This window comes from Ischnura elegans, chromosome 8, assembly GCF_921293095.1.
Source record: "Ischnura elegans chromosome 8, ioIscEleg1.1, whole genome shotgun sequence".
NCBI lineage: Eukaryota > Metazoa > Arthropoda > Insecta > Odonata > Coenagrionidae > Ischnura > Ischnura elegans.
In genome coordinates, this window is record NC_060253.1 from 26,796,796 (window position 1) to 26,810,899 (window position 14,104).

General features: G+C 38.1%; 1 protein-coding gene across 1 annotated transcript in view; it reads right to left on the reverse strand.

Annotated features, from left to right (window-relative positions):
* LOC124163461 (sodium-dependent neutral amino acid transporter B(0)AT3) overlaps positions 1-14,104 on the reverse strand; it is a 204,257-nt gene that overhangs the window by 14,956 nt on the left and 175,197 nt on the right. Inside the window, exons 4-9 of the mRNA XM_046540381.1 lie at positions 13,474-13,697; positions 11,135-11,218; positions 9,071-9,232; positions 5,823-5,933; positions 4,311-4,512; positions 2,375-2,598 (exon numbers count right to left, since the gene is read on the reverse strand). Of these exons, the coding sequence (XP_046396337.1) occupies positions 2,375-2,598; positions 4,311-4,512; positions 5,823-5,933; positions 9,071-9,232; positions 11,135-11,218; positions 13,474-13,697 (1,007 nt within the window). The remainder of the gene's footprint in view (positions 1-2,374; positions 2,599-4,310; positions 4,513-5,822; positions 5,934-9,070; positions 9,233-11,134; positions 11,219-13,473; positions 13,698-14,104) is intronic.

Genomic DNA, 14,104 nt, shown 5'->3' on the forward strand with positions numbered 1-14,104 from the left:
GAAGAATGTATCATGTTTTTTCCAATGTCTGAAGAATAAGTCATTGCGTATCGAGGAAAAATATAATTTTCTCGCCAACATTTGCAAGGACATTATTTTTTCCTCTATTTTGGCCATTCTGTATGTTATTGTAGACTGTACCAGTGGAGAAGATATGAGACATGGAAAATACATGCATTCAATTCAGAGAGATGAAAGAATATGAATAGGCTTGATGGTAACCACGTGCTACATACATATTTACGTCTGTGAACAGAAAACATCAAACTTTGTGCATCACTTTCATGAGGTGATAACATGCTAACCATCACTCTACAATATTACTACATGCTAATACCAAAATGAATGTGCGTACGACTTCCACTTTTATGATTAAATGTGCAATCAACATTTCCTCTTTTCACAAGTGCCTCATTTTTGTGCAGTTCCAACCTTGATTTGTGCATCAGTGCCTCAGTTTGCATTCCCAGACATACTATAATTCTCTCTGATAATTGTTAACATACATTTAGGTGCTTTTCAAGATATCTCACAGTGAGGAGAAATTTTGAAGATTCTGTAAGCAGCAAAGAAGCTGTTCTTAAGCTCAGTTCAAATTGTCCAAATCACGAACAAATCCTGTCAAATGAATTCAAATCACATAAAAATATTTAGGTAAAACGCTCCAACTTATCATTTAATGATTCTTGGCACTCATACTATGAGATTCCCATATTTTTTCACTGTTCATTGTCTGATATATGGCCTCTGCATTATGGGAATGAAAGTGAATTACACAATATAAAAGTGCAGTTCCCTATAAATAGTGGTTAGCACAAATAATAACAAAAATGTAGAATATACTTGAATTCTACAAATACTTGAGAGATATAATATCTAATACCAATAAAAAAATCCCAAAAATTTGCAATAGATATATCTTCAATAGAGAGCATATCCATGAAAACAAAGTTTATTATAAATAGTAGCAGAGGAATTTGAGTGCCGAATGCGAGCATTGAGATGAAGCCAAAATGTCTCAATAGCATTGGAGAGAAAAAAACATCGATAGATTTTGAAATGGTGAGAAAAATGCAAAATTTTGAATCAAAATTCATATGATGAAATGATATATGATTGAATGAAAGTTTTTTCAATAGTTAGTAATCTCTTCATATGATGCAAAACTTTGCATATACACATAGATTATCACCGAGAAATTGTTTAAATCTTTAGTATGATAAAATTTCACCAGCCACTCTGATTGGAGCCTCCTGTAATTATAGCAAACATTATGTACAAACTGCCATCAGACATCTCTGGCAATGAGCCAGAAAATATGTAGAGGAATACACATCTTTGAAGAACACTAGATATGGAATCAAAAATATGTAATAATGAGGTCCATTATTTCCAATACATAATTATAAATACTGGCAGTCAACTCCTTTCCTGAAAATAATGATGCTTAATTTATTCTCTTAAGAGTAACACTGAGTACATATGTAGTATAATGAGTGATTATTAAAACATCAAGTAGTGGCAATGATGTAAATGCTTAGATTCACGCAAAAGTGCAAAACATATAGATAGCTGAAATTTATGATATGTATTTTTTCAAAATTATGCTTAATGATTGTGAATAAAAGAAAGACATGTAGTAACTTATGTACTGTGTGTACACACAATCACATTCATCATGCATGTATTTACATAAGTTTTTTTCTTCATAATATGCCTTGATATGAAAAAATGCGAGAATCCTTCATATTTACAGGATACACTCAATATTGCCATGGTCAGAGCTGAATAAAATGCAACTTGGCTATTTTTATATGAGATTTTATTGTTACCCAAAGTGGTGCTGTCACACAGTACCATTATCAATAATAATCAAGGTTAATGATAAGAGCCACTAGCTATTAAAACAGAGGTTGGTTAATATTAAACCTCATATGGAAATAGCCAAGTTGTAATTTCTTAAGCTTCTAAATGCTATGAAATATTTCCACAAACTTACTTCTGCAACCATTATTTATATTAGGTACCAGTAGCGGATCCAGAGAGGGGCTAAGGGGGGCTATGGTCCCCTCCTTGGGTATCCAATTTACACTAAGTAAATGCTAAATTTCTTTGGACCCTCACCACTGCTGGGAGATTACCCCCCAAGCCTATCCTAGCACCCCTTGGTCCCTATCATGGATCTGGAGCTGTTAGGTACCAATCTTTAACTGTTTACCAAAATGGGTATTTTAACTGGAATGAGTTTTCAATCTATACACATTACCGAGTTGCCTTTCCTTCTACACTACGAGAAAAATTGATTGTCACTTTATTGTATGAATTAGTTATTAAACAATCATGATTAATTATGGGTGAATTTCAAAACACTCACATTATCCAGTTCCTTTTCGAGGTCACATTCTGGAAGATTTGGTAGGTCTGGCACCACAGTTGATTGTAAGAAAGCAGTGGAGAACGTGGGTGTGGTGTTCGAAGGACCCCATCCGAGAGAGGGAGATTGTGAGGGAGAGGCACTAGCCAAAGAAGAGTAGTACGACAGCAGTGTGGCATTTCTATCCTCCAGGCACTTTTCATATGTCATGTGTGCCTTAAACCCTAAAGAAATGATAATGCAACAATAAATTTAAAAAAATATCAACATACATTCTATTGGAAATAAAGGAGTAAAACTTTGTCAGGTTCACTATTATATTAATGTGGGCACGACCCAGGTTTCATAAGGTAGTTACATATTCAGGTATAACTACCTACGTTACGAAACCCGGGTCGTGCCCTCATTAATATAATAGTGAACCTGATAAAGTTTTAACTCCTTTATTTCCAATATGGAGAGGTTTCACAAAGTCAAGCCTCAAGTTATCAGTTATATACATTCTATTGATTGCTAAAATACCATTTCCAGGGAGTATTTCTTTCATTTTTTCTGTTGCGTTTCAGTTGATTATTTTCCAAGATAAATAAAGAAATCATTGCATGATGCACAACTCTCTTACACTAATGGAAATTACCCATTTGTAAAGCCTGTTCTTGGAGGCAGAAGGTGAGGGATTATGCCAAATATGATTTGTAGCACAACTATGCCTCAGCATACCCAATTTTTTACTAACAGTAATGACATAATACTTAGTATAAAAGTAGCTGAGCTCCACACATGCTACGTATCAGATTTACCACAAATTGGAATACTGAATTTACCTCATTTCCCCAAAATAAACTTTTAATAGAACACAACATCTGATGACCTTCACTTCTCTAAGCCTTAGGAGGGCACATCAATACTTACATTCCATGAAGAAAACTTCTAATCTCTTAGTTATTAAAGAAACTATTGGGGTATGCTTCATCTTAGTCCCACTATATGTACTTCATATTATAGGTGTAACATGCAATGATTTTTTTGCAATGAATATTGTATTGTTAATTCTGTTAGAGCAATCAAATATGAGCTTAAGAGTTCTGGCACGATCCTTGTAGAGAAAGCTCAAAGTGCACTACACACCACACACTGTACGGCATACTTTCCATTCCTTGCTTATGTTATTATTAACACATGTGAACATATCTGCATCCTAAATCAATTTTAGAAAATAGTTTCCTTTAGTTTAAATTCACATAAAGCTGGTGTGTCAGTCAGGTGTGCAACTAAGAATTAAGGTTAGGATGGTTTTAGGAACAACTAATGCTGGGGGGCATGGAATCCAGGAGGTGCTGGTGCCCTCCCGCAGAAAATTTTTAAGATAAATGGTTCAAATTGGTGAGTTTTAAGGCTTTCCATATTTTTCCATTTTTCAATTCCTCTTCTATCTCTTGAGCTATTCACAGCAAAAAATCAACAGCATCAAACTCAATTCATTCTTATTCAGACCCTTATTAGCTATTTTTTCCTTCATTGTGTGGTCTTCTTACAGAGTTTCTCTCAGTGATTCAGCCCAAAGGCCCTAGGGCTCATTCCAGTCGAAAATCAATAGACAATCAACACATTAAAAGTGGGCCAAAAACATTCAGGTTTCATAAATTTAAACTTATGTGGAATATCTGAATGGGGAATATTATATTTTTGCCATTAACAATCTCCCCCTTCTATATACATCTTAGGGGGCATTTTGACAGAAAATATCGACCGCTTTGGAAAAAAATCACATCTGCAACATTTATATGGTTTAGAAACTATTGCTATGGATTATCCATGTGCTTCAAGAAAAGAGAGGCAATAAAAAGAATATACCTTAAGAATGAGAAAATAAGGGAAAATATTACTTTAGACCCATGAGTGAAACAATATATTCATGCACAGTTAAAGTTCTCACCAATAACTGAGAAGACCACAATGCCCGCAAACATAGAGGTGAAGCAGTTGGTGAAGGACACCATGATGGCATCCCTGAAGCAGTCGTTGTTCACTGGGTTGTACGAGGAGAAGGCAATGAGGCCACCAAACGCAAGACCAAGCGAGAAGAAAATTTGTGTCCCAGCTTCAAGCCATACAACTGGATCTGTCAAGGTGTACCACTGAAAATGTTCAAGAAGACAAAATTTTGAAGGTATTTACCATGAAGTCTTGTTTCTGAAGCAGGTTTCTTAAAATTTTCAACCAGAAAAGCAAGAGGATACATAATCTAAAGATGAAAAATTTATGGATAGGTTGGTTTGGTCCTTCAATTCTTAGCTCCTCCAGTTCGCGAGATTAGAGCTGTAATTGTAACTAAAACCAAAAAATAATGGCACCAAAACAGTTTACGTAAAACTAGATTTGAAGACCGTTCTTGATCATAATTCATTCAGCAAATTTTAAATAGAATGATGCTCTGAATCCAATCACTCGTGATATGATTTGATATATAATTTAAAGCAGTTTTCATTGCGTACCAAAAAAAATAATTAATCTCTCTCAGTGACTCAGCCCAAAGATGAGGGTAGAGATCACTCCAACTGGGACACATGCATGTGAACTTCAGGCATTCAGGGTATGAGGGGCCAGTTCCTTTCCCTGGACCATCCAGCACTTTGAGGATTCTGATATGGGGAGTCTGAAGGCATCACCTAAGATTACACCTGCGACCTCTTGATGAGCAGCCAAGTGCTTTACCTACTGGACTACCATGCTCCCCGTTAATTAATAGCTTTTTAAAATTAAGCAGAGATTGTATATAGATAGCAGATTGCAGATAGATTTGTGGGTTGTGCTTATGCTTAGTGCTTTGCTGCTGACTTAATCTTCTAAGTGCAATATATCGGCTTTGTTGAAAGGTTTAAGTTAAAATGAATTATTATGCTGCCTGTAAACTTTTGAATAAAACATCAACATAAATTATATTTATTGACAATTAATATAATGAGAGTAAAATGAAAAAACAGCATATTGATATACATACCATTAATTAATGCTGCAGAATTTTTTTTTTCAAAGTCGTTAACTTTTATTTAATTACCGTCAGCATTTCAGGATGAGCGCCCAGATCCCCCCTAAAGCCTCAAAGAAGTAAAATAATTATCTATAACTATTGTATAGTTTTGACATATAATAACTGCATCTGCTGAAGTTAAATTTGAAGTGCCAAAGTTATGTAAAAGGTATTTCCAGGGCCCTTTTTTTCCAGACCGCTGGTTGCTTGGGGGTTGGTCACCACCTTCAGGCCCCTCCTTCCCCCAAAACATAGTTACACCACTGTACATGAGAATTACTTAATGTATGCCTAGAACATTTAAAAAAATGCTAATAAAGGTAGCACTTCAAACCTTTCATAAAGAAAATACATATAAACAAACTTGAATGTGAGTGATTTTAAAATATGCAACAATAATAGTTTTCAGAGTCTTACCTTTGGAGTGAATAGATGCCTCAAACCATCAGACATTCCTTTTAACGTCACTCCACGGAAAAAAAAGATGATCAGCACAAGGTAGGGGAAAGTTGCAGTTACGTAGACAACCTGAAATATGAATGATAGGTAAGTTATTGCACATAGTGGTGAATTGAAAACAAATGTTGAAAATTATCAGCACTCTAAGCTGCAAAAGAATTGGTATATGGTGGCGGTCCTGGAAAGACACAGTACCCGACTCTTTTTGCTTGAATTACAACACTTAACTTCAGAGGGGAACTTGGGACTAAGTCAAGGGTAGACATTAAATTTAGTCGAGTCCCAAGCACAAATTGTAATTTCAACCCACTCCTCCATGTAGCTGTACTTCTTCAAAATAGATATGTCCACGCCCAAAACCGACGTCGTCCGTGCAGGGGAAACAATTTTTAACGGACCATTGGCAGATCTAGGGGGGGAAGAGTACAGGGGCACGTGCCCCCCCCCCCCCAGACCCTTAAAAAATATGCAAGATTTTTAATATGGTCCCATTACCATTGCGCTCGTTTTGTATTACGAGATATCCTTGATACTATTGATTTATTGATATTACTAATAGAATAGTGAAGGGATTAATAAAACAGCCCTCAGAAAGCCGTAAAACTCGCCATTTTGTATCATATATCTTAAAATTCCGCAATTTATTAATCTCGCACTTACCGCTTATCCTGGTGGGTATTCCATACCCCCACACATCCCTGTATTAGTTGCACCTAAACCCTCCTCCCCCAGCCTTAATTCCTAGCTGTGCCCCTGCTGGATACGGGCTTGCTTGTGCCCCCCCAGAAAGAAATCCTGGATCCGCCCCTGTAACGGACTGTAACTCTCTTTGTTCGATCTTGGTACTTTTTGACAAATGCACAGCTTTGGTGTTTTGCTACCAGACTGTATCTTTCTGTGCGGGATACCATCTGCTCGCCACGAATTCAAGATTCGTCCGAACGAATGCAAAGTAGCTCCTCTCCTCGCATTTTAAAATTGTTCTCCGAGCTATGATCCTTCTCAAATATCTTTGCGACCGGCCCAGTCGTGCAAGCTCGGAATTTTTCGTGCAGCGTCGCGGAACAGAGTGGAATGGAAACAAAAGACTGTCAAAAACCTTCTTTCCATTTGGCAACACTGCTAACTTAATTAAGAAGCGTACACCATGGCAGTGGCGCAGCTAGGAATTAAGGCTGGGAGGGGTTTTAGGCGCAACTAATACTGGGGTGTCAGGGGGTGTGGAATACCCGCCAGGGTAAGCGGGAGGTGCGGGGGCCCTACACAGAAAAATTTTAGGATAAATAGTGAGTAATACAGCTTTCTGAGGGTTATTTTATGAATCCTTACACTATTCTATAAGTAATATTAATACAATTAAGTAAAATGGATTTAACTTTTAAAAAATTTCTGAACTCTGGGGGGGTTTTATCCCCCAAAACCCCCCCCCTCGCTGCGCCATTGCACCATGGAGGACTGAAAACGACTGAAATTCGCATTTTGGTTGGTTTTTAGAAAAACTTGGACTGCCTCTCGGCCGCAAAGATGTTTGAAACGAACTCTAGTGAGCATGTGGGCCGGGATGGTAAGGGGGAGGGGTGGAAATAGGGCGAAAGGAAAATCCTCGCATCACACGGGAGCTTAAGTTGTCGCTCTGCTCGCATCTCAAGGATAACACGGCCTCGCCGGCGGAAGCATGTCGCCAGGGTGGAACTGTGGACATAAGGACACATGGAGCCGAATCAATGGATCGGTCGAATCATACGACGATAGCCGTGCGCAAGGGAACTCTGGCGAGGAGGCACCAGAACGTCCGGTTGAAACTTGATTTTTTTATTGCCACTTAGGGCATATTTTAATCGGTTTTCAAAAATATTCGCAACGTGGTGAAGAGGGGACAGCGATCCTTTTATTATCAATACGTATTTGCAATATAATATTGACAATCGCAAGGAATAGCATGTAACTGGTATGAATGTGATATTTAAGTGTGATATGAATGTGAGATAAATCATCACGATCATAGGTGGATTTAGGAGGGGCACGAGGGCACGTCCCCCCCCCTCCAGGCGTTTAAAAAGCACACGAGATTTTTAGTAAAAATATTAATATATTTTATATAAAAGTTATAAATATTTGCATATTAATAACTTTTATGATAAAATGAAGAGTATATTTTGTAGAGAAATTGTTGCATGTAGTTTTTTAAATCCCAAATATGAGAAGACCGTTTGCAAGTTAGACCATGGTGCCCCCCACAGAAAAAAATCATGGATCCGCCCTTGATCACGATCGTCAATTTCGGTTAACAGCTTTAGTTATAGCGCAGAGTGTAGTTATAGCTTTACTTCCATATGTCCTCTGCTCTTCGAATGATTTGCCTGCCGTATATCGCGATGTATCCAAGGAATCCGGCAACAGGGCAAGCATGCGGCCCAGCAGCCTTTGGCTCATATGCTTCGTTCAGATTACGATTGTCCGAGCGATCGTACTGACGATAGTTGGCCGAAATAGCAGTGTGAATGCATATCCTGACAATAGTTACTGTAGTTCCAAACGTTGCCGCTTTAAGATGGTTAGGCGCTGGGAGACCGGAAGAGGAAGCGACAAGAGAAAGACGAAAAGTTCGTGAAGCTCCCATCGCTCTATTTTTTCACGGAATTGTCCAAGCAAGGAAGAATATGGGCGGGAGAAAAATTATTCGTTAAATACGCTTTGAACACAGTAATATCTTGACCCTGCATTACTCAACAGCTTTTCTAACCGTCAATTTCTCGTTCACTTTAGATTTCAGCACTAGAGAGCAGCACAGATTTTAACCATCGTCGTGTGAATGCACGATAGTTCCGACTATTGCTGGAACAATCGTAATCTAAACGCGTTTAGAAATGGTGCGTTTTCGACGCAAACATCATTAGTAATTTTGGTTCCTGCTGGCATCAGGCATCCACGGTAAAAATTTTGTGACTATTTTTCTCCACCCTGTTTAGGCGATAAAATATTTAATACGAGAAATGCAGGCACTAAGGACTGCCTGGCCAGCACACCGCCCTGGATACCTGCGCAAAACCAATCTTTAGATTGATGACTAGTAATGATAACTCGCCTAATCCCCCGAGTTTCTCCAGAAGATCGAAATTCCCGCAGAATTAAAGGTTTCCAAGTAAGCAGCGCACCCTGAAGGACTTGAAGGAAGAGAAAATGCAGGCTCTAAACGCGGGACTTACCTTTCCTGAAGACGCGATGCCCTTGATCATGCACATGTAGACGAGCATCCAGGCAACTATCAAAGCGAGGGCAATCTTCCAATTGAATACCTCGGGCGTGTCTATGTCCTCCGAAATCATGAGCGTCGTGCGGTACCAAAAGTATTGAGTGGGACTGCTCCTCTGAAACAGAAATTGAGACAATTAAGCACTTAGTCGAGAGGGTAGGACTTCATCCACCGTACAAATGATGAGATAAAACCTCACGGGCCAATATTAAAACCCAAACTTCAGTAAAATTACGGGAAATGAACAAGTTCGCAAACATAAAGTAAATTTAAGGCAACTGTAATGTAAATGTTAGGTAACTGTAATGTAAATGTAATGGCACGAATGCTGCTCACATTAAACACCTCCAGGCTTTTAAGTTAAATCGTTTGAACTACATTTCCATTTGATGTATCATTTATAGTCATAATATTAGTGTAATCAATATTATAAAGCGTCAAAGCCCCGCTAACCATTTTGAAACACCCGACATATTTGATTAAAATCTTCATACGTCTCTTTCCTCGTGATTATTAAACTCAATGGAGATATGAAATATGCAAACAAACTATATCGTCGTAATCAGCCAACCAGACACGTAACATGATATCACATTTTACCGGTTTAGCCTAGGTCGCATTTGCAGTAGCGGAAAATCGCTCTCGTTGGCATTTACTCCAAGTAGGAAATGTAACAACCAATCAACACCAATACCAAACTATATTGTGTACTGATTCATTTGGAGCCACCAAATGAACTTTCATCATATTTGATGGAAGTCCATTTGATGAAAGTTCATTTAAAATATATATGATGATTTTGTAAGCTGCCGGGCGCTGTCGTCCTCGTCATCCGCAGAGGAATAAGGAAAGTCGCGCAGAAAAAGGAGAAGTCACATGTCGGGGAGAATCACACTTTATTCTGCCTTGGTTTCCTTACAACCGTCGACTGCCCCGAACTGCCCCGCGAACTGCCGTCTCCCTCTCATCAGCGTTTTTCCGTTCTTTCCCAGGTGCGTTGCAGGCTCACGTTCTTAAGAAAAGATCTCTTACCTTACGTGGCCATGCGAGCGCTTCCTGTCTGCGTTGAGTGGTAGGGGAATCGTGAGAGCGAAAGGAAGGGATTTTATAGCTGAGCTGGTCTGGGAAAAGGAAATGAGGCAAGGGAAACGGCAGTCGCCTCTTACAATTTCATCATAAAATATTTAAAATGGGTTTGTAGATGCAGGATCGATTGGTTTTATTTGGTAGGAGGAAAATATGAACCGAGATACTGATTTTCCACTCAGCCGGACACCAATCGGGCAACATATAAAGAGCACGCGGGAAACTTCCACCAATCAGGTGGCAATTCTTCGCCAACCTGACCAATATATGTGACCAATGAAAATTTGTAAATGCATTCATTCCCTGAGGACGATAGAGAAGTAGGCTGCCGAAACGTCGCGACGCGTCGGCATTGAGGCAAACATGTCCTTGTTGGAAGCCCGATAGATATCCAAGTTTAACTTGATGGTAAAAACTGATGTATTGGAAAGAATGATGGTAATTTTTAGTTTCAATAATGAAAAACATATACGAACCAACTGTCAAAAATTTAAGAATACAACGATCGTCTTTTTTGAATTTATTATTGAAAAATCGGGTTCTTGCTGAAAAAAACAAACGGCGTTAGAGTCCCAAGTGTTCATCGGAGAAAAAAATACCTTCATGATGTATAAGTATATGTAAAAGTGGTGGAAATTTATGTACTAAACATTTTACTTATGCGCAGAGTCGTTTCTGGTGAAATGTTGATCCTATCCGAGTTTAAGAATAAAGAATCAAAAAAAGAAATTTTTGCCTTTATTATATCTTTTTGCTATTTTTCGTCACGAAGTTTTGCTAACAACCTTTGAGTCTAATGGCTCAATGATGGACCTTTTTCAAAGGCAACGGTGTGAAAATTTGTTTCCTAAAGTCATCCAAAAAGTTTCCAAAAAAACATATCCTTAATACACAATACTAAGTCCAAGTAATAAGAATTCCAAGCACTTACCACACACTCGGGCTCGGGAACGTAAGAACCATTCTCGTAATACTTGTTGGGACACTCAGCCCACGGGAGCTGCGCTTGGAAACTCTGAAAGGAGAACGTACTAGAATTAATACCAACTTTACCCAGAGATTCTTTTTTTTTAATCATGAAAAAAAAACAAAATATTACGTTTTAGAAGCAACCTTTTTAATTTTCGTGACAAATAGTGTCGTGTGAACTCTTGAGGATAAAATAAGCTATATTACTTAGAGCTGTGAGACATTCAAACGAAAAATAATTGACTTAGAAAGGCTCAAAGAGGGAAGATAAAGGAGAATAATTCAATTACATTTCACAGAAGAGACAAAAATTGCACGGGGAAAATCATATCCCGTAATTAACATGGAGCTTTGTGTTTAAAGTATTGTAATTAGTAAATAACAAACAATATTGAGCACCTTATCAATTTTAAATTACCTATGGAATGAGAGCCGTTTTTATAAAGTTCTCATAATAATACCTGACAAATTCTAATATTCAACCCCTCACTCCTTAAATCCACTATGAGTTCATAAGTGAAAACTTCTGTTAGTTAACCCTTTCTAACCAAGAGCTGCTTCTGGGAGAAATTAAGTTTCAAGACTTCTCCTTACAAAAAAATGAAAATTTTATACCCAATCATAACTATTGAGGCAGCTACATATTTCGCCATTTAACTTCACAGCACAAAAGAACACGTAGTTTAAGTCTGTCCTGAATAGAGCTGAAAGCGTATACATTTTTGATGTTGCTTAGAATAAACATTGGGTTATAATACGTTAATCAATCACTCCGTGATTCAGCCCAAAGATTGGTTTGAATAAGTGAGGATAGAGCTCACCCCGGACCAAGACACGGGTGTGTGAATTACACGCATTCAGGGTAGGAGGGGGGCAGTTCTTTTAAGTGGGCCACCTCACACTTTGAGGATTATTTTTGTTAAATTTAGTGTGTCTATGATAGTGATTGGAAATGTGAACACCCTAAACATATTTTCGTGAAATCTTCTCAGTACCTCCACCGGTTTAAATATTTGTAAATAAAAAGACATGTAAAATAAAGTACAACCGCTTCTAGCCGCAAAGTAGTATCTCAAAAACCATTTTATTCAGACTCATCTTGAATTTATAGTCCAGACAATCGTGTGTGTAAAATTTGAGCAATATAATCGCACCTGAAATTTCGTCCATAAAAATCGTCTGTCAGAATACCAGTCGTGTCTCGGCCAACAATTCAATTTTCGTTTTGTGAAGTCGATTTTCGTTTATTTTTTTTATTGAAAAAAATTAATGAAAAAATATCGTATTTTATCCCAATATTCTAATGGTCTATTGAAGATTAGTTTCGCAAATGAAATTGTACTCCTTTTTGTGAAAAAGGTCTTTTAATACGAGAAAATGGATTTTTAGAGGCAGGATACGGAAATGTTCCTTTTTCGGTAAAAATATATGATAAAAAATAATTGAAATCGTGATTCCAAAACAAAAATTAAATAATTGGGTGAGGCACAGTTATGTGGAAAGAGTTTTCGTGATACAGCTTTGTGGACAGGTATTCTGACAAACGGTTTATGGGCGAAATTTAATATATACGATTACATGGATGAATTTTTGCACATTCGATTTTCTGGACAAGAAATTCAAGACGCGCCTGAATGGAATGATTTTTGAGATACTAATTTATGGCTAGAGCAGTCAAAATATATTTTATATCTTTTTACATACCAATATTACCAATACCCGTGGATATCCCGAGAAATCTTCACGCAAAAAATTCGCCTCGAAAGAATTTCATCATATTAATCACATCAGTGGCGCAGCGAGTGGGGTTTTTGGGGGCTAAACCCCCCCCCCCCCCCAGAGCTCAGAGAAATATCTAAGTTTAAACCATTTTACTTTAATGAATTGATATTACAAATACATTGAGTAAGAATAAACAATATATCCCTCAGAAAAATGTTAGAACGTAGGTTTCCGCGGCGATGGTTTGATCTCTGCATGTCTTCAGGGTTTTCTTCCGCGTCAGCTTGATTGTGGACAATATCCACAATCAAGCTAACGCGGAAGGAAACCCTGAAGACATGCAGAGATTACCCCTCAGAAAGCCGTAAAACTCACCATTTTGAACCGTTTATCTTTAAAATTCCGCAATTTATCAATCTCGAACCTACCGCTTATCCTGGTGGATATTCCATAGCCCCACACACCCCGGTATTAGTTGCACCTAAGCCCCCCCCCAGCCTTAATTCCTGGCTGCGCCCCTGAATCACATTGCTAAGGAAGCAAAGACAAAAATGTTTTCTTGAATGAATGTTTCTTTACCTGGACGAAGTAGAATAGGCACCAGGCGATGATGGTGTTGTAGTAGAGGGCTACGTTGAAGGAGACGACGGCGCTGCTGATTCCGATGCCGCCCAAGTAGGGCGACATCTGGTTCCACACCCCGATGGCTCCCTTGCGCAACCTTTGGCCGATCGCCAACTCCAGGTAGAATATGGGAATACCCTCGATGGCCAGCATCACGAAGTAAGGGATGAGGAAAGCACCTGCGCGACACGGAACAAATGTATACTCGATTACAAAAGGTTACCAAACTGCAGGACTATCATAAAAGAATGGTTCCGTTTTTGGATGAAAACATGGTTTTAAATGAAAACAGAATTACCTTAACTTTATAATCTGAGGTTTCAGGCGAGATGGAGTGGAAACGTGGCATAATGAAAAATGAAAAAGCAGGAGCATTTAATAGTACTACCGGTTTCGCTTTACACCTTATGATGCTGTAAAGCGAAACCGTTAGTGCTATTAAATTGAAAAATTGTGGAAATTGCTCCTGCTTTTTCATGTTTCATTTCCTTAATTTTATTTTTTTATGGAATAAAATAAAATAAAATTACTTTGTTTTATTCCACACTTTATTTTAAATATCACGACCCAGGTTTCAGCATCTAAT